The sequence below is a fragment of the Pelodiscus sinensis genome, chromosome 4 (genome assembly GCF_049634645.1).
Source record: "Pelodiscus sinensis isolate JC-2024 chromosome 4, ASM4963464v1, whole genome shotgun sequence".
In the NCBI taxonomy this organism is placed as follows: Eukaryota; Metazoa; Chordata; order Testudines; family Trionychidae; genus Pelodiscus; species Pelodiscus sinensis.
In genome coordinates this window covers 105090139-105112144 of record NC_134714.1, presented here as the reverse complement: position 1 = coordinate 105112144, position 22006 = coordinate 105090139, and the positions used below count along the sequence as shown (strand labels likewise).

The following is a 22006-nucleotide window of genomic DNA, read 5'->3' as shown; positions in this document are numbered from 1 at the left end:
GCGTGGGCACAGAGGGGAGAAACTAAACACTCACTAGCGGGTTATATTAGCTCATACTTCAAGTTTTGCTGTTTTTAATGTCATATCCTATCTTTCATTCTGTTAACAACCTACAACACCAGGAGGACTGATTTTTATTTTCAGACAATATGGCACTTATTTGTGTTCTGATTATAGCAATACTATGCTAAAATAGCTACCATAGCAGAAAATATTTTGTGACTTGTCTTTCAAACTAATTTGCCTACCGAAGGACTTTTTAGAGATGTAAAGCAAATGTTATCCAAGTAGAGATGATACATATGCTGTTGTTACTGCAAATTTATGTTTAGATTATGCAACTGGTATGAAATTAACATAACACCAGCTATATGTTTCTGACTTTTTTTCAAGTATAAAATTGAGACAATGGGTATTTGTTTTTTTGGTTTTTTTTTTCTGGGAGGTATTTTAAACAGTTGTAAGAAATATATCTACTTTATTTTATTTTCTTACTAAATGCTGTAAACTTTTCATGCCACTGAGTATCCTTTTGTTTTGAAAACACAGTGAAATGACATCAGAGACCTGTATGATACAGATTGTGATAGTTTTAATTGTGGTCTGTCAGTTATCTGAAGAAGGATGCAGTCTTGATTTTAAAAAATAAAATTGTAAATTAAGAAACAGTGATATTCTCAAAATACTTCATTATTGATTACATTACACTCAGTATAAATACCTTATGTCGCTTTATAGGAAATCTAAAAGTACCCTTTTTTGGGACCTTACAGTTTGTAACCCTTACCTGAGTGATCTCCACTCATGCCTACAGCCCTTTTACACTCAGCAGGACTACTTGCTTAAATACAAATTGTTCACACGAGTATGGGTTGCAGGACCAGATATGAATTGTGGAGGCTGTTACATTAATGGACAATCTCCAGGATAGAAAGAATCATGCATTTTATTTTTGATGTGTTGATCTGAATTTGATGCAAATAATTGTTCACTGTATCTCAATCAACAAGATAGTCTTAGACTTAATTACTTCTTAAGATCGAAAATATTGAATTGTGAAATGGAAGATCTTTTAATATTGATATGAATAAGCTACCACATTTTGGCAAAACAAAATTTTATATCCAAGAAGAAGTATAATGAATAGTCATAGAATTATGATTGTACAAACATTTGAACTAAAATATATCGATTCACCTTGACAGTATTTACAGTATTATAATAATACCTAGCTCTTATATAGTGTTTTCATCGGTAGATCATAAAGCACTTTACGAAGAGAGTTAGGTATCATTAGCCCCCTTTTAAGGTGGGGAAACTAAAACCATTTTTAAATGTTTTCCCAATTCTGCATTTTTCATCTTAAATCCATCAAACTTGCTGTTGTATTTAGCTTCAGACTTCTGCTTCCATACATTTTACTGTGGCCTCAGGCTTGGCTTGAGGCTCTTCTGCTTTTTTCCCATTATTCCTTGGTTCTTTCTCAGGAGCTTTGTCACATGATTTAGCTTCTTTGATGACTTTGGGCTCAGTCATTTCTCTTTGCTGCTTGTTTGAGAGTGGGAAGGTTTTCTTGTACCTTTACATAGACATATTAAAGCAAATTAGAACAGGTACACTACCAGATAGCGCATTAATCACAGAATAGATGCAGTTCAGAGCATCAAGAATTATCAACAGATCCTTCAGGTTATACTCAAGCAAAACTCTCAGTAAAGCCAAGGCAGTGCTGAATTAGCCACCCTCAAGTGGTCATTTGCGGTTTTTTAGACTTGCGTCTTAAATATTTTTACATCAAACAATATATATATATATATCAGAAATAGCAGTACATAATGATGAAACTAGATGGAATGCAATTTCTGACATGCTGCTTGTAGATCTAATTGGTTTGCATGTTTGCCTACATCGCTATATAAGCTATATCTTTCTGAAAAAAATTAAAAAATAGTCAATAGTCTAGCAGCACTTTAGAGACAACAAAACATGTAGATGGTATCATGAGCTTTCAGGGGTTACTCACGAAAGCTCATGATACCATCTACACATTTTGTTAGTCTTTAAGGTGCTGCTAGACTATTTGTTGTTTTGTAAGTTTTTCTACTTACAGACTAACTCAGCTACCCTTCTGAATCTTTCTGAAGACAACCATAATTCAAGAATAAGAACTCCTCTATCAGCACTGGAGTGGCAGAAATGTACAAGAAGAAAAACATACCAACACTACATGAAATACTTAAATGTATACAAATGATCTGACATGCAGAAATCATGCACCTGGCAAGTGACTGGTTAAGTTCCTTCTGATGACTGGCCATCAGTTACAACAGCAACAACATTTGTCTGCAGAGCTACAGATACTCACCTTTCACTCTTTTTGTCATATGTTTTAATTAAATCTATAGTATTTACAAATATTAATATTCATGAGACATAAGAAATAACTTACTTTTTGATATAGCAGACTGCAAGAACAGCAGATGCTATAAAGAAGATGAGTGCCAGTACAAGGAGAGCAATCGGTATTTCTAAAGATAAAAGAGTATTTATGTGTTTACCATGTTTTTAAAAAATATATATTTTCTTAATTCAGCCATTCTGAAAATTAATGTGCCAAAAGTCAGATTCTGCTAATGGCAGCCTTGAATAAGTGTGACCAGCCCCCATGGAAATCTCCAGTTCAAAGATCTCAACAGTGGCATCAATGACACTCACTTTCCACTGTCACCCATTCCCAGCCTCTAATATTGGTTAAGGACACCATTTCTACCCCTCCTGTCTAATAAGCATTGATGGACCTAACCTCCATGAATGTATCTAGTTCTTTGACTACCTAATTTTTTTAATGCAACCACATGCAATATACATAAATTGTCTTCCTAAAGAACAAGACAGTGTGTCATATATCTGAACAAAATCATTATAGTGGTTGTACTTCTCTAAATTCCTCTGCTTCAATAGGCAGTCAAGATTATTTTGAAATTATAATTGAAATTCAACAGTGACAAATATAATGAACAGGTCTGAAGTTGTTCCCGTTGAACTCAAAATGGGAAAACTAACTGACTTTAATGGAAAAAGTATTGGGTGTAAATGGCAAAGAGGTGTAAATTGCACTAATTTGCACTAATTTACACCTCTTTGCCAAAATAATCTTTGCAAGGCAGATCAGGAGCATTCCAATGATTTGCTCCTTTTTGTTTGTTCCCCAAACAGAGCAGCTCACTCAGCTGTCAGATACTTCCCAGAGCTTTAAAAGAGGAGGGGTGCATGCCTGCAGGGCAGCAGAGAGCATAAAGCACTGAGCACAGCCATTAGGAGAGGTATTATGGGATGTTGGTGGAAGCCAGTTCTCTTGACAAGACAAACAGCATAGTCCACACTGCCTCTTTGTCAACACATTTTTCTTTGTTGAGGAAAAAAGACAAACGTCTCTCATAGGGGTGAAAGTTTTTTGTCTGCAAAACTGGGCTTTTTTTCTTACAAAAGTCCTATTGCACTGTAAACACTCTCACAGTTCTGTCACCAAAAGGCAGTATTTGGTTACAAAACATGCCAGTGTAGACAACTTCTAAATAACATACTTGTATACATTATTCTACATAATATTTTCCAAACAGTACAGTAAAAGTTGAGAATCAGAAAGGTATAGTGGTTATTGGCATGTAAGAAAATGCCACAGTTTTGCTTTCCTTGTTTAATACTAGATATTGTGTGGCTGTTTGATTGCTCTATCCTTGCAAGTGTGAGAACCAATTAGGTTTTTCATTTGCACAAAACAGGTAGCATATGTTGGTGCAATTCCCATTAACTTCCTCTGAAGAAGGAACAGAATTTATGAGGAACAGAATTCCACTGATTCTGATTACAAAGCTAAGTGAGGTTATACTTAATACTCACAGATATACCAATAATTAATTGGTAAGGAAAGGAGTTTTTTTATGTTACTAGATTTGGCTTTGCAAATCCTTACATTTTTATTCTGCCCTCATAAATGCATTTGTGTCCTTGTTTATGGTTAGAACTGTGCACACTAACCCACTATAAAACATTATTTAATAACTACGGGTATGCCTAGTTCAAACTAGGGTGGCTAATGTAGTCATTCAAACTTGCAAATGAATGAGGAGTAACGGTAGTCCGAATTAGGGGCTTTAGTTCGAACTACCTAGCCACGGGCAGGGAGTCTGAACTACCGGGCATTTAAAAATGGCGGCGTCCGGGAACATGCAAATAAAGTTCATTTGCAAGTTTGAATTACTACATTAGCCACCCTAGTTCGAACTAGGGTGGCTAGTGTAGACATACCCTGAGGTACAGATAACAAAGACTTATAGTCTTCACCTCCAAATTCAACACTATCATTTCTAAAGGCAGCTTGGTTTCCATTAAGCAGTGTCAGCTCCTCTTGACTTTCCACAGTAGTCTGTATGGTTGGTAAAATGGTTTCTGTTACACATTTCAAGCGGAAGTTCTTCAGCGGTATTTTGGTTTTTGGTGACTCAGTAGCATTAGGTATCTCAGTGCTGCCCTGAGATGAAGCTGTTGTAGATGCATTTATTTCTGAAGGTGTTGAAGGTAACAAGGTTGTATTTGTTTCTGGTATGCATGAATTAATCCAAATATCTGCAAAGAGGAAAAGGAAAAGTAATGAGTTGCACTGGATGCTGTTGCAAAAATTAGCATATACGTGAAGCAAATTACATGTAGATCTATTGTAGTGAGTATTTTCAAAAGTTTTTCTGAAGGCATTTAGTGTGGAAATCACGTGACTTCTACTAATACCTGACACTAGAGACAGACAAGGTGGATGAGGTAATATTTTTTATTGAGCCAATTTCTGTAGGGGTACATCTAGACTCCTGAATTTTTCTGGGATACCTCTGGTATCCCAGAAAATCTCTGCCATGTCCAAGGAACGCGTCTGCTTTTCTGAAAAAAAATTCAGAAAAGCAGATGCATTTTTTTGGCATCCCTGTAAACCAGTGGTCCCCAATGCAGTGCCTGCAGGTGCCATGGTGCCCGCCAGGGCATTTATGTGCGCCCATGGAATGATCTGGGCTGGCCCTGCCCCCGGGTGTGCGGCACATGTGCAGTGCTGGCACTGGGAGCGTGGCACGTGGGAGGCCCTGGCCCCGGGCGGCCCCACCCCCCGGCGCACAGGCAGCCCCACCCCCAGGTGAGCACCACATGAGCAGTCCTGCCGTGGGTACGCGGAGTGTGGGAGGCCCTGGCCCCAGACGGCCCTGCCCCCGGCATGTGGGTGGCCCTGCTCCCGGACGCCCAGTAGCCCCGAAAGGTTGTGGACCACTGCTGTAAACCTTGTTCTACAAGGAAGAATGGATGTTCTGAAAGAGGCTTTTTTTTCTGATATTTGGCCCAGTGTAGATGGGCCAAATGTTAGAAAAGCCTCTTTGGGAAGAAAAACAGAAAAAGATACGCAAATTGCAGTACGCAATTCGTGTATCTTTTTCCAACTTTTCTTTGTAGTCTACACACAGCCTTGGTGAGGGAGAGGAACTCTCAGCCTTACACAGAGTTCTTCTTCAGGTCTCTCTGTAAGCTTCAAAGTTTTCTCTTATCAATAGAAGTTTGTCCTATAAAATACATTTTCTTGTCTCTCTAATATTGAATACTGAATACAAATATTAATATTGTTTATTATTATGTATTTATTCACAAAGGATTAGATTTACATGTCTAATTTTAAGCATAAGATTAGTTCCAGATTACTCACCTGCTTAAAATTAGGCACATGCTTAAGTACCTTGCAGAACTGGGAACACGACTATGAATAAATTCTTTTTTATAATGACATACAAAAAACAAGGTCCTTGTAACAAAAAGCTTACAATGTCCTGCATGCACATGACAAGGAAACAAAAGAAATTGCAGGGAACAGCTGAATAAGAATCATCATAGAATCCTGGGGTTGGAAGAGACGTCACGAAGTCATCGAGTCCAGCCCTCTGCCCAAAGCAGAACCAAGCCCAACTAAATTATCACACAGGGCTTTGTCAAGTCTGGACTTAACCTGTAGGGATGGAGATTCTACCACCTCCCTAGGTAACCCATTCCAGTACTTCGTCACCCTCCTAGGGAAATAGTTTTTCCTAATATCCAACCTAGACACCCCCCACTGTAACTTGAGACCATTGCTCCTTGTTCTGTCATCCATCACTACTGTGAACAGCCTTTCTCTAGCCTCTTTGGAATCTCCCTTCAGGAAGTTGAAGGCTGCTATCAAATCCCCCCTCATTCTTCTCTTCTGCAGACTAAACAAACCCAAATCCCTCACCCTCTTCTCATAGGTCATGTGCTCCAGCCCCCTAATCATTTTGGTTGCCTTCCGCTGGAACCTCTCCAATGTGTCCACAACCTTTCTGTAGTGGCAGCCCCAGAACTGGACACAATACTCCAGATGTCGCCTCATCAGTGCCAAATAAAAGGGAATAATCACTTCTCTACATCTGCTGGAAATGTTTCTCCTAATGAACCCTAATATGCCATTCGTCTTCTTGGTTACAAGGGTGCACTGTTGACTCATATCCAGCTTCTCATCCACTGTAATCCCCAGGTCCTTTTCTGGTGAACTGCTGCTTAGCCAGTTGGTCCCCAGCCTGTAACAATGCTTGGGATTCTCCCATCCCAAGTGCAGGACTGTGCACTTGTCCTTGTTGAACCTCATCAGATTTCTTTTCACCCAATCCTTCAATTTGTCTAGGTCACTCTGGACCCTATCCCTGCCCTCCAACGTATCTACCTCTTTCCCTAGCTTAAACAATGAGAAGTCCTGTGGCACGTTATAGACTAACAGATTTATTGGAGCATAAGCTTTCATGGGCAAAGACTCACTTTGTCAGATGCATCCTGTATGCGATGGCTTTAGTAATAGAATAGTGGGATAGGAAAGGGTTAATGTATCTTCTAGAAATTATTTGTACCTAATATTTCTTTTTAGAAAATATGAAAGACCCTGTGGCAAAATCATCAGTTGGGTCAGTACACAGATGGATATGTGTGACCGAGTTCCTTGTGAGCTTGTGATATCTAAATAAGGCCAGAATCTACCAGACCCAGCAAACCATCCTTTTGAATTAAAGAAGCAGGCCTTGTTGCACTTAACCACAAAACTCCCACTTTCTCCATGTCCAGGACCAAATCCAAGGTGGTAGCAGGTGGTTTTGTTCATGCATACTCAAAAGATGTCCCAATTAAGTATGTGTACCCACAAAATCTTAGGGTGTGGAACTCCAACTTTGGTGGGGGCAATAATGATGCCAAGAGAGGGAAAAAAGCTGCGGGAATAAGTAAGCTTGGGGCTCCAGACATTTCTATTTTCTACTTCAAGCCTTTCTTCCTGTAAGCTCTTAGTATTACTTTACTGATTCTTTCTAAGTTTCCTATTCCAACCTGGTGCCACAGTACCACAGGTGGAGGGAGGCTGGTCCTGCCACGTTTGTCCTTCAGGAGAAGGCGGTGTGAGTATAGGTTTTTATGTGAGGTAACTCCCTCTCTATACTTAGATAAGCATAATCTATGGACCCTGATTTGTATTAATGTTACCCACAGAAGTGGTTCAATCAATCTGTGTAATCATTGTTGAGTTCTTTGCCATTTTAATACCTGTCATAATAAAACTTGTAATTTGGTACTATCCTCATTGTAAGCTTGGGCACTATTGTGGACACCCAGACCTACTTCCAGAAGAATAACCATATGTGACCTGGGCTACGGAGGGTGAAACCTAGAACCTTCTAGTCAGATTGGCAAGCCTTACTCACAAAAATGTTATTATATCCCTTTCCCAGGCTACACTGCTGGTATTCTCACATAATTTGAAAACTATAAAGTTATCACTGTGGTAACCAGCTGAATATGTTTAAAAAATAATGGGGGGAAATGACTTATGTACAGTTCTTAATATGAGTCCCTTGTGGGAACTCTGACGCATTTTCATTCACAAAGTGAGGGGATAGATGACAGAGAGTTATATTTTTTTCCTGTGCTCTTTAAATGACTCTATACAGTGCAGCTGGAAGGAAAAAATGCAGCAAAATGAACTTTTGCCAAATACTTTTGTTGTCAGAGCACTAGCAAGTGACAATTTGGCCATTACAATAAATGATGATTCTTCATTCTCTATGTTAAATAAAAATTGCTCCCTAATACCATTTAACAGGCTTAACTTGTTCTACTAAATATGCTCTATTAATACAATGACAACAATAGTGACAATAGTGTACAATAGTGACAATTCTTTGTAGTTAAGCATGCAGAAGTAAAGAACACAGAATTAAGATGGCCACTTTGTCTTTACACAATTATCTTATTATTCATAGGTAGGGCCTTATCAAATTCACAGTCTATTTTGGTCAGTTTCACAGACAGAGGATTTGAAAACCCATTAGTTTCATGATTTCAGTTATTTAAATGTGAAATTTCACAGTACTGTAATTTTGATCTGACCCAAAAAAGGAGGGGGGGTCACAAGGTCATTGCAGGGGGAGTCTGAGGTATTGCTAGCCTTACTTCTGTGCTGCTGCTGCTGTTGGGGTGCTTTGCTTTCAGACCAGGATGCCTGACCAACAGCTGCAGCTGCCCAGCTTTGAAGGCAGCACACAAGTAGGAGTGGCAATACTGCAACATCCCTAAAATAACTTTGTGACGCTCTGCAATTCCTTTAAGAGCCAGGATGCCCAATTTGAGAAACACCGGTCTCCCTCATTAAATCTAATTTGTATAGGATAAAAGCACACAGAAGACCAGATTTCACAATCCATGTCATGTTTTTTGTAGTGAATTTGAATTTACCAGGGCTCTTTTCAATGTTTCCTCTAATTTTTTTCTTCCATGTGCAGAATAAACTTTATTATGTGCACTGAGGCATATGTGGATGTACACCACTAGCAGCACCACATGCTGCTGGCTGAGGGCACTGTGGGTGTTCTGTTAAGCAGCTAGGCGGCATTTGAATCTCTCCTGCATGGCTGCCCGAATGCTCAGCTTACACAGAACACTGGCCTTATTCATAGGTACAGTACAATGAATCCAAAACACTACCCAGATTTTTAAAAAGCTACATTGTAAAAGAACAGTTCAAGCATTCACAGATGTGGTATAGCATCTACAAAATCAGTGGCATTAGAAAAAAGGTAAAGAACACACAGTTTTAACTAACCTCTCACTTAGGTTCATAAACCCAACATGAAAGTTCTGAGCTGCAAAGAAGGATCAAGATTATCCTAATCATGTATTTTTTAACTGGACTGTTTAAATGGCTAATCCATTTCTGACACTCCTGTTCCTATGGATATGTCTGAGAGCTACCTCCATCCTGGATTTTTCTCACATCTCCAACAAGGCTACTTATGAAGGTGATTAATAAATTCCTTCTGGCCATGTCTAATAGCCTCTTCTCTAATGGCCTTATCCTCAGTGTTTCTGCCACCTCTCTCACATGAATGATCTCTGTCTGTTGTAATAGCCTCTCTTTCCAAGGGTGCTCTCCTCGCTTTTCAGCCACCGGCAGCTGTGCAGCAGGGGTGCAGAGTGGTGGTGGTCTGGGCTCCTGCTGGAGGGGCTGAATCTTGGTCAGAAAGAGCCAGGGAGGGGTGGGAGCTAGCCTCTCTGACCCTGAGTTTAACCCGACACCAAGGCCCAGAAGTGACTGGCAGTGATAGGGGATGTCAGACAGTGATCATTTAGTGACTGTAAGCATTGTGATAAAATATAAAGGTTGATAACTGTTAAAACACATTGTCAATATCTCATGTCAAAAAATACCAAGTCAATAGTCTTAAGACAAACTCTAATTAGTTCTCAAGCAGTGTTTTTCTTACTTTGCCAATCTGTTAATTTAGATGATTATTAATGGAAATATGTTTTCATTGGTTTGTGAGTCTACAAAGAAATGGATATTTATGGACATTTGCCAATAAAAATCAAATATTTCCAACCCCCTACTTATATCTAAGAGAGTCTTCAAATTATCACATGCAGTTCTTCCCTTCTTAAGACATTCCTTGAAATCTATTTGACACACAATCCAGTTCTAAGATCTGCACTACACACAGGTTTTGTGTCAGTATAACCCCTGGTGCGGACACAGTTATATTACTATGTAGGTGCTTTATACCAAGATAGCTCATTATTCTTCCCTTAAGATATATCAGTATAACTGTCCACACTCAGTGGTTGCACTGCTTCCTTATGAAGTTTTACTTTTTGTAGAGAAGCCCTAAGCTAAGAACCCTTGAGTAGGCTATTGTACATATTGCCAAGGGCTGGGTTGGGCCACGTTTGGCTCCAGAATCAGAGCTGAAAGGTGGCTTAGAATAACTTTTCTCTGTCTCACCTTGGGGTGCTCTGCTGAGTGCAATTCAGTCCAATTTAATGGTCTGACCCATTGTGCTAGGTTTCAGTGCTAATCAAATCTGAGCATTCATTGATATTTTCTATCAAATAACTTTGAATAGGGTTGGTAAGTAATTTTGCACAAGGCTTTTTCATCTGAAAACACTATTTAGTTAAATCCAATACATTTCATGGGACATGGGCAGTTTGAAGAATTTTTAGAATTAAAAAATGTTTGGAAAAAAATTAGAGTTTTCTGGTTTAAAACAATTTTTCATTTAAGCTAACTGTATTAAAATTTTAAAAGGATAAAATAAAATGATATTCTATGCTTGACAGGAACAGAATTTTATTTTCAGTTTGTGAAAAAAAAAATCAAGATTTCGACTTTTCATCCCAAATTGGGATGACAAAAATTTGTCCAAGTCTCAAAAATTTTCACAGAAGATAAAAGCTGTTTCCCCACCCATCTCTAACTTTGACTTAAAACAATGAGTGTGTTCTGTCATAATTTGTGACAAAGAGAGGGCTAAATTAACTGGATAAACCATTCATTGCATGTAGTTTTTTCCAGCTCTGTTTTCATAAATCCATGACTCTTAAGGCTAGAAGGGAACAACAGGGTTCATCTAATCTGTCCTCCTGCATAACATAGGCTGGAGAAGATCATCAGTAATTTCTGTATCAAATCCAATAACTTGTGGATGATCTGGAGCAGGGGTGACCGATCCGTTAGAGATGAAGAGCCAAAATAGCGGTGGACAGAGTGTGAAAAGCCATGTACCAGGGGGCAAAGTTGTTGAGCAACACACACTAAAAAAGCAGCCGCACTGGGGGAAAATAGGTGCCGATATGTGTGCTGTCCTAGGAAGGGGGCTCCAGGCTGGACAGTGTTGGGATCAGGTGGATGGTTGGGGTGCTGAGCAAGCTGCAGGCTTGTGGCTGTGAGGGTGCAGGAGTTTGGGCTGGGGTGCATGGGGGGCTCAGGGCAGGGAGGCTGGGAGTATGATGGGCTCAGGACACAGATTTATAGTGTGTGGATGGTGAAGGAGTGTTCTGGCAGAAGACTGGAGATGTGGGGTTGCAGAAGTTTGGGGATATGAGAGGCTCAGGTCAGGGGCTTCCAGTGTATGATAGGCTCAGGTTTGGGTTCTGAGAGGGTGCAGGAGTGTTATGATGCTGTGGCCAGATGGGGAATTGGCCCCAATTGGAGATTTGTTGGGCAGGCTTCATTTTTAAATACAATATTATGTCAAACACAAGATGTTTCAGTGTTGTCTTTCTTTATGAGAGGGCCGGGGAACCCATTTTGAGTCAGGGGTCACTGACCCACAGAAAAGTTAGTCTGAGCCACACAAGTGAGATGCAAAAAACAACCCTGCCAAAAAAAAACAAGCCTCACTAATGTGACCCCCAACTGTGCTGGTGGGGGCAGAGGACAGAGTGCTGGGGCAAGGTTCTGGTGGTTGCTGGGGCAGGTGACAGGGTGCTGGGGCAGGGGACAGGGTGCTGATGGGGCGGGGAGGGTTGGCCAAGGGGAGGTGACAGGGAGAGCTCGGCCAGTACCTGAGGTTCCCGGGTCTCAGGAAGCACACAGGCTGCTCTTCCCCTCCCCTCTGCTCCCCTAAGCAGCTAGCACACTTTCTGAAACACCGGTTCTGTTGCTTGGCCAGTGACTTCCTTCGCCCTGCTGCCTGCCTGTGCAGGGTGTGTGTGTGTGTGTGTGTGTGTGTGTGTGTAGGAGTCCCAGGAGTGTATGCCAGCTCCAACTTCTCAGAACATGCGTGCTCTTCCTCTGCTCCCCACGACAGCCGCATGCTTCCTGAGAAGTTGGAGCTGGCATGCACTCCTGGGACTCCTACACACACACACACACACACACACACACACACACACACACACACACACACACACACTGGCATGCAGTACTGGGATTCTTACTCCCTCCCCCCTGCCACTCTAACCCAATCCCCATCCCCTTCCCTCCCCCAGAGCCAGCCTCCTCCTGCTCTAACCCAATCCCCTTGTCCCCCAACCTTATGCCCAGGTCCCGGAGCCTGAGCCGATGCCACTGCGGCTACTGCCATGCACGTCTCTCTCCAAGTCTTGGGGTGTGTGCGCTGAGCGGTTGGCTTTGAACATATGCTATGTGCACCCTCCAACCCAATCTCCCTCCTCTCTCCTTCCCCTTTCTCTTCCCCTTCCCCAGAGCCAGACACCTACCCTTCCCGCTCTAACTCAGTCCTCCTTCCCCCCAACCTTATGCCCGGGTTCCAGAGCCAGAGCTGCTACCGCAGCTACTACCACACGCATCTCCCTACAGGTGCTGGATGTGTGCACTGAGCAGCCAGCTTTGAGCATGTGCTGTCTGGGACACCATGCACACCCCCCCTTCCCCAACATGATCCCCTTCTCCTCTTTTTCCCTCTCCTTCTCCCGAACAAGACATCTTCCCTTCCCCCACTCTAACCTTAGGCCCAGGTCCTGGAGCTGCCACGCTGCTGCCTGTGCTCAGCGGCCGGCTGCTAACACATGCGGGCTGGGACGCTGAGTGCAAACCCAGCCTGCATGTGCAGGATATGACGCAGTGCACTGGAGGCCGTGAGCAGAATGGCGTGGGCCGTGAGTACACATGTAGCTCAGAGCAGCCCGGCTGTGAGAGCGGCTGACCTGAGCAGTTCTGTGTTCTGTCCCAGTTCCATCAGGAGCTGCAATTTCTTTCCGTCAGGAGCTACGGTCTGGCCACTGCTGATCTAGAGCATATAATTCAGGATGACATAGACTCACAGAAATGTAGAGCAGGAATGGACCTCTAGAAATCATCAAGTCCAGCCCCTCTGATTGGGCAAGATCAAGTAAACATTGACCATCTCTGCGGCTGTGTCCAGACTGCAGGGTTTTTTCAAAAAAAGTAGCCTTTTTTCGAAAAAACTTCACCTGCATCTAGACTACAGACGTGTTCTTTTGAAATTAAATCGAAAGAACGTGGCTTTTCTTTCGACGGTGGTACTCCTCATTTCACGAGGAAGAATGCCTTTTTTCAAAAGTGCTCTTTCGAAAAAAGGCGTTCTTGAATGCAAACAAGGCTTTTTTGAAAGAGAATATCCAGACTGCCTAGGTGCTCTCTTTCAAAAAAGCGGCGTGCTTTTTCGAAAGTACTGCTTGCAGTCTTGTTGCTCTTTTTCGAAAGAGGCTTGCAGTCTAAGGCTGTGTCCAGACTGCATCCCTTTTCCGTAAAAGGGATGCAAATTAGACACATCGCAATTGCAAATGAAGCGGGGATTTAAATCCCCCCCGCTTCATTTGCATAAACATGGCTGCCGCTTTTTTCCGGCTTGGAGCTTTGCCGGAAAAAAGCGCCAGTCTAGACGGGGATCTTTCAGAAAATAAAGCCTTTTCCAAAAGATCCCTTATTCCTCTTAATAGCCTAAGAGGAGTTTATCCTGCCTATTGTTGAAGACATCCAGGGATGGGGAATCCACAGCCTCTGCTGGAAGCCTATTCCAGTGCTTAATTATCTTTACAATTAGGAAGATTTTGTCTAACATAAATTTCTCTTGCTGCAAATTAAACCCAGTAAGTTCCATGTAATGAAGAAAGTACTGTTCAAAACTTTAATTACAGCATCATTTTATTAAGGTAGGTAAATTGAATGGACCTTCTGTCTGTCTAGCATCTTGCATTTAGGAGCAACTTTTTTCCCCTCTAGAGGGAAAAAATATAATACAACATCTAAGATCAGAAAAAAAAGCACTAACAACAATTTTTAGCAAAGATTTGACATCATAGAACTAAATGTAACGACTCTAGGTAGTATGTCTACTTACCTGAAGAATTGAAGCAGTAACCATTATTCTTGTTGCTGAGATTGACTTTCCAATCTACCACTCCAGTTTTGTTCTTACCACATTTTGGATTTGGGTTTACACGAGGAATGACAAACCACTTATCAGCCACCCATCCAAAGCTAGAATAAAAAGTATCAATCTTTTAATGTTGGGTATGTTCACATGTATATCGTTGTATGTAAGGAAACAGCTGCTAAAAGCTGCCAGTTACTTACAGATTTCACATACCTGCATGTTTCAAAGCCATTGGTCCAGGCCTTCTCAACCTGGGATTTGCTTGCCAGCTGTAACCCCAGCTGTCTACATGCACTTTCTGCTTCTGAGAAATTCAGTTTTTTTGGATGAGATATTAGGGTTATGCCTGCAAATCTGCATTCCTGAATGGTCAGGTCTGTAAATTAAAAAGCAATAATCACAGTTATTACTTTAGAATAATTAAGTGCCTGTGTGGCTCACGATGCATATTATTATATATTTTTTAAGTTTTATGTGGTTAGGGCATTAGAAAAGTTGCACTGGTAGAGTTAATTTGCCTTTTGTAGCAATATAATCTATTTGCTCAACCCAATAGTCCAATAGTTCAGAGGATAAGAGGGGCTCCTCACCATGACTAGACTATAAAATATATTTGTTAACAGTGGAATTATGAATGGAAACTTTGAGACTGTGTATGAGAGGAACCATCTTGCTAACAAGAATGCCATTTGTGATACATGTGCCTGAGATGCTCATGGATGGGCTGGAGACCAGTTTTCCCACCTGATTAATACTGTCTTAAAATAATACAACCAGTGCTTATGATAAAACTCTCATGCCTTCAGCATAGTGAACCCTGGTTTACACTAGGACTTTATTCCAAAATAACCCCTCAAGTTCAAATTTATAAGTGGTGTGTTCACACTACCAAGCCTGTTATTTCAAAATAATGAGCTGTGGAATTTGAACTCTGTACTCCCTGCTTTTCACAAGGAGTACCGGTCATCTGAAGAAGTGGGCTGTGCCCACGGGAGCTCATGATCCCATCTACATGTTTTGTTAGTCTATAAAGTGCTATCAGACTATTTGTTGTTTTTTTAGTTTATTCTGTACAGACAAACTCAGCTACCCCCAGAAATTCCAAAATAGTTATTTCAAAATAACATTAGTGTGGATCGTCCAGTGCCGCTAATTCAAACTGATAGGCCTCCAGGAGGCCTCCTGCATCTCCACAGAGTGCTTCCTGGGGCCCTAAGTCCGAGGTGGCTTGCCCGCATTAATGGAGCCTGCGTCAGGCTCATTACCAGGCGTCCCTGTCATGAGGGCACACTAGTTTGAATTTGTTAAATCGAATTTAGTAATTTTGAAATAGTTTCCTACTGTAGACATGGCCTGACAGAAGTGGGTTACAGAGCCTGCTGTGGATGTCAAGCATGGATGTCAGACATGAGTTTACCTGTCAAAGGGATTTTGTCATTATTAATTATGTCACTTCCACTGTGCTGAGCTGTCACTTTTTAGATCATTACACAGATACCTCTGATATAATTTTTAAAAAATGAAACAAGGTTCAAGCATGGGCTAAATTCAGTTAGTTACTTCAATCAGTTATCTTTTAGACACCTGGGGCTAGCACCGCAGCTGTGCAGAGGCAATGCTTGGTTCAACGGAGGGGGATGGGCAACACTGCTAGCTGCTTTAAATTGCATCATGTGGACAGCCCCCGGTGGGCAGCCAACAGTTGCTGGAGCACAGTGACATTTTGGCCACACCCACTACTTCAAGAGATGGAAAGGGGGGCTTATATGAGCTCTTCACTACATGCTGATTCTCATGTGCTGGCTCCACTCCTTTCCTCCTTTCCTACCATTTACCTGTGATCCTTTCCCACCCTTCCTATGGGCTGACACAGCCTCTCCTTTTTTTCCCTAGGCTAGTCAATGGATTTGCTTGGCAGCTGTTAAAGTTTGGCTGAAGGGACCCTTTTTAAGTGTAATAGTGATGATGAAAGCTTCTTAATGACCAGTCATATTAATGACCAGCCTTAATTTTCCAATCCTCAAAAAGACATTGAGCAATACAATGCAGCATAATATACTCAACAAAAGAAATATTTTCATAAGAGAACAGCAGTCAACTAGATATTCACCCAGTGAATTGGAAGAAGGAAGATTCGGTATAAGAAAAGTGATAGAAATGTAGCTGTGTTAGTCTGGTGTAGCTGAAGCAAAATACAGGACTATTTTGCTTCGGTATAAGAAAGTGAGGGCTCAGTTGGTAGAAAGGAAAAGAAAATAGAGTAAACTGTATCTAGAGAGCAATTTTGTTACCTGAAAAACAAAACAAGAGAAAATGCAATGTGTACCTGAAATTAGAAGTAAAAAGCAAGTTCTTGGGCTATTATCAGTTTTATTGTAGACTACAACTAGTTTTACAACATAAGAAAAAGAATAGAATCTCCTAATCATCCTACCCTTTTCATGACTTTCTAAATCATTTCTCTGAATCCTGTGATGAAGCAAACTGAATTTGTGCAGGAGGCAGAATATTCCTTTAGAAACATGTTATCCTTTGGCTACACAAAATGCTTCTAGCTAGTCTGAGCTCTTCCATACTTGGTTGATCTAAAAGGAAAGTATATCTTCATCTCATACCGTATGCTGAACATTTGCATGAGAAACCTACTTCATCAGAAGAACAGTGGAAGTGATTGATTAGGAGAAAATATCTATGAATAAGACTAAGTTGGTGGATGCAGAATAGGATAAAGAGATTTTAACTATTATAAAGTGGGGGAGACAAATGTGCTTTAAAATTATTAATTCTTTGCTTAATCAAGAAACTGCTGCTTCCCCTCCGTGTTTTCCCCCAGCTCCTCAGTTCATATGACAGTGCTCTATACATGAGTTGCTGGGTGGGCTCGTATGGCTCAAATCTAATTTTCTCTGTATGGTACATTCACTAGTGGTTTCTCCTACCTTTCCTAGCCCTTACTTATGGGTTAAGAATTTTGTTGATCAAAAAGACTTTGGTGCTTTGTGAAAAATGCAGCCTGAGGGTATGTCTACACTAGCTCGTTAATTTGAGCTAGGTAGGCAAATGAGGTGACAGGAGTTGTAAATGATATTTAAATCCCGGGCTTTATTTGCTTTATTTGCATGTTCCCATCCAGTCGCCATTTTGAAATTTCACTAGCCCGAACTCATTGCCGTGCGGAGTAACAGTTAATTCAAACTAAGGACTTAGTTTGAATTAACGTTTTGTGGGAGAAAAAAGTCAAATAACTCCAATTGTGTCTAAGGGGGGACTGTGCAGGAAATCAAAACTCTCTAAAAGAAAACTGCTGTAAGGGTTAAAAGTTTTCCAGACCTCTCTCCCTGTATCAGAGTGAAATCAAATTAACTCTAATCAAGACCCTTACAATGCCTATCTCAAGTTCATGGATACTCCTAGTCTGTCACAAATTGTCATGTAAACTCTTATCTTTGTCACAGTTTGTCTTGTAAGACTACTCACGCCACATTCTCATGTGCCTTTGTTCTGTAAAACTTACTTCTAGCACTCCTGGTGTGAACAGAAACGTCTCAGAGTACTTCTGCTGAGACTTTGATATGTTAAAGAAAACAAACAACAACTAAACTGTCTGAACATACTGTATAAAGAATCCCTGAAACTGTCTCTCAAGGCTGCTGCTGCTCACTCTGGTAGCTGTCAGCCTGCATGCATGCATAATAAAGTTTTCCTTCTAGGTTTCTCTCCTGCCTCACTGCTTTGACCTCCAGCCTCGGACACTTCTGGGGGCTCTGTACCCCAGGGGAGCGAGATTTCCTCGACAGTTTCACTGCAGCGTGTAGCCACGTGGCAGTGAGTTCGGGCTAGTGAAATTTCAAAATGGCGACCAGATGGGAACATGCAAATAAAGCCCGGGATATTTAAATCCCAGGCTTCATTTGCAACTCTGGTCACCTCATTTGCCTACCTAGCTCGAATTAACGAGCTAGTGTAGACATACCCTAAGTGACTTAGAAACCTGAACCCAGTTTTCAAACCTGACACAGGCACTTAGTATATTTCATTGACAATCAAGTTTGAAAATGGAACATAGACACTTTTGAAAATTGTATCCTTTACTTTCTCCTTCCTTCTCAAGGAGTATGTCTACACTGCATTCCTTTTTCAAGAAAGGAATGCAAATGCAGCTGAGCGAAATTGCAAATTAAGCACAGATTTGAATTTCCTGCACTTCATTTGAATAATCGCGTCCAGGAACTATTTTGAAATACCCTATTTCGAAAAAAGAAATGCTGTCTAGATGCGGTTATTTCGAAAGAAAACCCATCTTTCAAAATTACCCTTACTCCTTATAAAATGAGGTTTAATGGTAATTTCGAATGAAGGGTTTTCTTTCAAAATAACTGCGTCTAGACAGCATTTCTTTTTCAAAACAGGGTATTTCGAAATGGCGCCTGGATGCAATTATGCAAATGAAGTGCAGGAAATTCAAATCTGCGCTTCATTTGTGATTTTGCTCAGTTGCATTTTCATTCCTCTCTCGAAAGAGGACTTCAGTGTAGACATACCCAAAGATATAGCTCATTTCTAACTGATTCTGCTCCTCTCCAATTTATGGATTGCACAGAGAAATAGTCTTGCACTCTTTCTTGGAATTAACAAGTTTACATGTAAACACAACAAGGAGTACAGTAACACTTCAAAGACTAACAAATTTGTCAGGGTATTTGGTGCTTCTCTTTTATTTGATACTGCAATGTTTCATAGCTTCCTCATAGTTTCTGTGTTGTCCTCAGGAGCTTTTATCCTCCACAGCGCTCTTTCTGACAGTTGCCATGTGAGTTGACTCTTATTCCACAAATTTTCTAGGTGTATCTAGGTGTGCCAGAGCCAAACAGGAAGTGAAAATATTGAACAGTAGTGTTCTGAACCAGCAATTCTGTTTTTCTCTGGTGGAAATCTGGGCTTCTTCCTCTTATTTACAGACTGAAAAAAGCCTGTAATTGATTTCTCATGACATCTGTACTGTGACTTTCAGCAGTAAGTGTAGAGATAGCAGTAATTCAAAAATTTCTCCCCCAATCTCTGTCTAAATATAAGAGAGTTGAGTGTTGAGAATATGTATAGTCATTTGTCTGTACGCAATATTTCTATAATAGAATCATAGACTACTAGAACCAGAATGGACTTTGCGAGGCCATCAGGTCCAGTCCTCTGCCCTAATGGCAGGACCAAGCACCATCTAGATCATCCCTGATAGAAGTCTAACCAGCTTGCTCTTAAATATCTCCAGAGATGAGGATTCCACAGCCTCCCTGGGCAATTTATTCCAGCGTTTAACTACCCTGACAGTTAGGAAGTTTTTCCTAATGTCCAACCTAAACCTCCCTTATTGCAATATAAGCCCATTACTTCTTGTCCTGTCATCAGAGGGCTAGCAGAACAATTTTTCTCCCTTCTCCTTGTAACACCTTCTTAGGGTATGTCTACACTGCCACCCTAGTTCGAACTAGGGTGGCTAATGTAGGCATTTGAACTTGCAAATGAAGCCCGGGATTTAAATATCCTGGGCTTCATTTGCATGTTCCCGGGCGGGTGCCATTTTTAAATGCCCATAGTTCGAACTACCTGCCCGCGGCTACACACAGCATGTTCTAGGTAGTTCGAATTAAAGCTCCTAATTCAAACTACCGTTATTCCTCCTGCAAGGATTTAAATCCCGGCTTCATTGACTATGTCGGGTAGTCTAATTTACATACCTCTGGCGACAAAGACATGTAGTCTAGACCCTGAGGGTACATCTACACTGCATGCTTGTTTCAAAATAAGCTATTCTGGAAGAAATACTCTGAAATAGCTTATTTCAAAATAGGGCATGGAAGCCTCAAAATTAGTCCAAGGCAGCCTTCCCTAATGTGAACACCCTCGATTTAGAGCCCCAGGAAGCACTGGGGAGTAGTTACTTTGAATGGCCCTGGGGAAGAGCTACTTCAAAGTAGCAGCAGTGGAACATCCACACTACAGCTATTCCAAAACAGCTGTTTCAGAATAGGTGTTATTCCTCATGGAATGAGGTTTACAGAAGTCCGAATAAGCTGTCCGTTATTTTGAATTTATTTTGAAATAACAGAATTGCTGTGTAGATGCTTGCATTCTTATTTCAGAATAACGGCAGTTATTCCAAAATAACGCTGCTGTATAGATGTGCCCTGAGAGGTTATTCGCTTGCTCCTTGGATTGACTGAACTGCGTTCTCACCTCTAATGGCAATCCCTGCCAGGGCAGGGCAGGTCATATTGGTGGAGCGGATATGCCTTTCTATTCATTGTGTTTACTTGTTTGATAGCTAAAGCTCAGCCTCCAACCTTCCTGGGTTGCAAACCATATCCCCAAGCATTTTTAGAAGAAGCATTAACAAAATATTTAATAAAATAAACAAAAATACTTAATAAAAATGATATGACAATTTGTAAATGAAGTTGTGATGCAACCATTGCATTTGAGAGCTATTTAAGATGAATGCTTCATTACTAATTTATTTGAACTACACTGTATTCCAAAAGTGGGAACTTTCTGGTGTTTGGGTAATTTTTTTTCTTCCAATAGTAACCAGAGGCAAACTTAATTACCTGTAAATTGCACTTCAAGAATCATTCCTGTGTCCCTGAGAACTTTGAGAGAGACTCAGATCCATAGTAACTATAGCTCAAAATCAAACCAAACAATTCACATTTAAAATAACATTCTTCTAAGGCCCTCAATGACAAATTTCATGCATATTCTGCTAATAGAAAACTTGCTCAAAAGCTTTTGTTGTGGCATTTTCCAAACATTTGATGTCTAGAAAAATTTTCACTAACTTACTAAAATATGTCAAAGTCTTGGGACATATTTGGACATTATTAAAAATTAATAAAATAATTAAATTGGCCGTAAATATTCAGTGAAAGATATTCAAAGCCAGTATTGTCACCAAAAATTATCTTTTGCATGTTTTTAAATACCTATAAATTATACATTTAAAATATACACGCATACAGAATTATATATAGTCACAGATATAATTATACACCTGCATATTTTATTTGCAAATGTACTGATTTAGCAGATATCTTTTCTGGCAAAAAAGGAGAGACAAATCAAATTACAACTATTTTTGGACATTGGGAAAAAGGTGCACATACTCAAATATTGTAAGAAAACATACCTTTCACATCGAAAGAGCCTTGCACTATGAATTTCATTATCCAGATTGACAACAAAACCAGGGTAAAACCAGAATAAGTTCCCATTATCAATAACACAAATAACAAATGAAAAAACCGAGGCTGGGTTGTTTCCTAGATTAAAGATAGTTGTGTATTGACAGTCCCTGTTGTGGGCTTTGTGATGACTTTCTTGACAGCTACTTAGATGCCACTGTACTGATTCACTGAAAGAATGTCAGCAAATATTTGTTGCTCAACTAAAAAGAAATCTACTCATCAAGGGCACAAACTGGAAATACATGACGTCCTCAGGACATTTCACGGATGGCTGTTTGGAAAATTCAGCTAATGCTGACTCAGAAAACATACAGCTGAGGAAGGGAGATAATGCTGTATTAGTCTCTCAGTCTTATAAACAGTTTGCAAAATGTTTTTCTCTTGCTGCTCCTTTTGTAACGCTTCCTGTTTAACTGCATATCAGTTCATCACTCATGTAGTATAGTCATTAGTTCATTAGTATATCTAATCATTAGTACAGAACATTGGCAATCTGCGTTCTTGGGTGTCGAGTAGTTCAACTTACTTTAGATCCAAGGGAAACCAGTA

The 22006-nt window shown here is 40.6% G+C and overlaps 1 protein-coding gene across 1 annotated transcript; it reads right to left on the bottom strand.

The window, feature by feature from the left end:
* Nucleotides 1-1048: 1048 nt before the first annotated feature.
* Nucleotides 1049-21685, bottom strand: LYVE1 (lymphatic vessel endothelial hyaluronan receptor 1). Its single transcript, XM_006113853.4, has 6 exons — nucleotides 21400-21685; nucleotides 14433-14595; nucleotides 14184-14323; nucleotides 4345-4626; nucleotides 2450-2528; nucleotides 1049-1579 (listed from the first exon to the last, which is right to left on the bottom strand). The coding sequence occupies exons 1-6, from the start codon at nucleotides 21482-21484 to the stop codon at nucleotides 1396-1398; spliced, it is 933 nt and encodes a 310-aa protein (XP_006113915.1). The 5' UTR covers nucleotides 21485-21685; the 3' UTR covers nucleotides 1049-1395.
* Nucleotides 21686-22006: the final 321 nt, after the last annotated feature.

Bases quoted from the DNA above. Each gene is read 5' to 3' on its own strand.
- LYVE1 (XM_006113853.4), bottom strand. From the start codon at position 21,484: ATGGGAACTTATTCTGGTTTTACCCTGGTTTTGTTGTCAATCTGGATA. The intron at 4,627-14,183 runs GTAAGTAGACAT...TCCTCTTTGCAG, and splicing joins TTACTGCTTCAATTCTTCAG to ATATTTGGATTAATTCATGC. The intron at 2,529-4,344 runs GTGAAGACTATA...TTTTATCTTTAG, and splicing joins TGATAGTGTTGAATTTGGAG to AAATACCGATTGCTCTCCTT.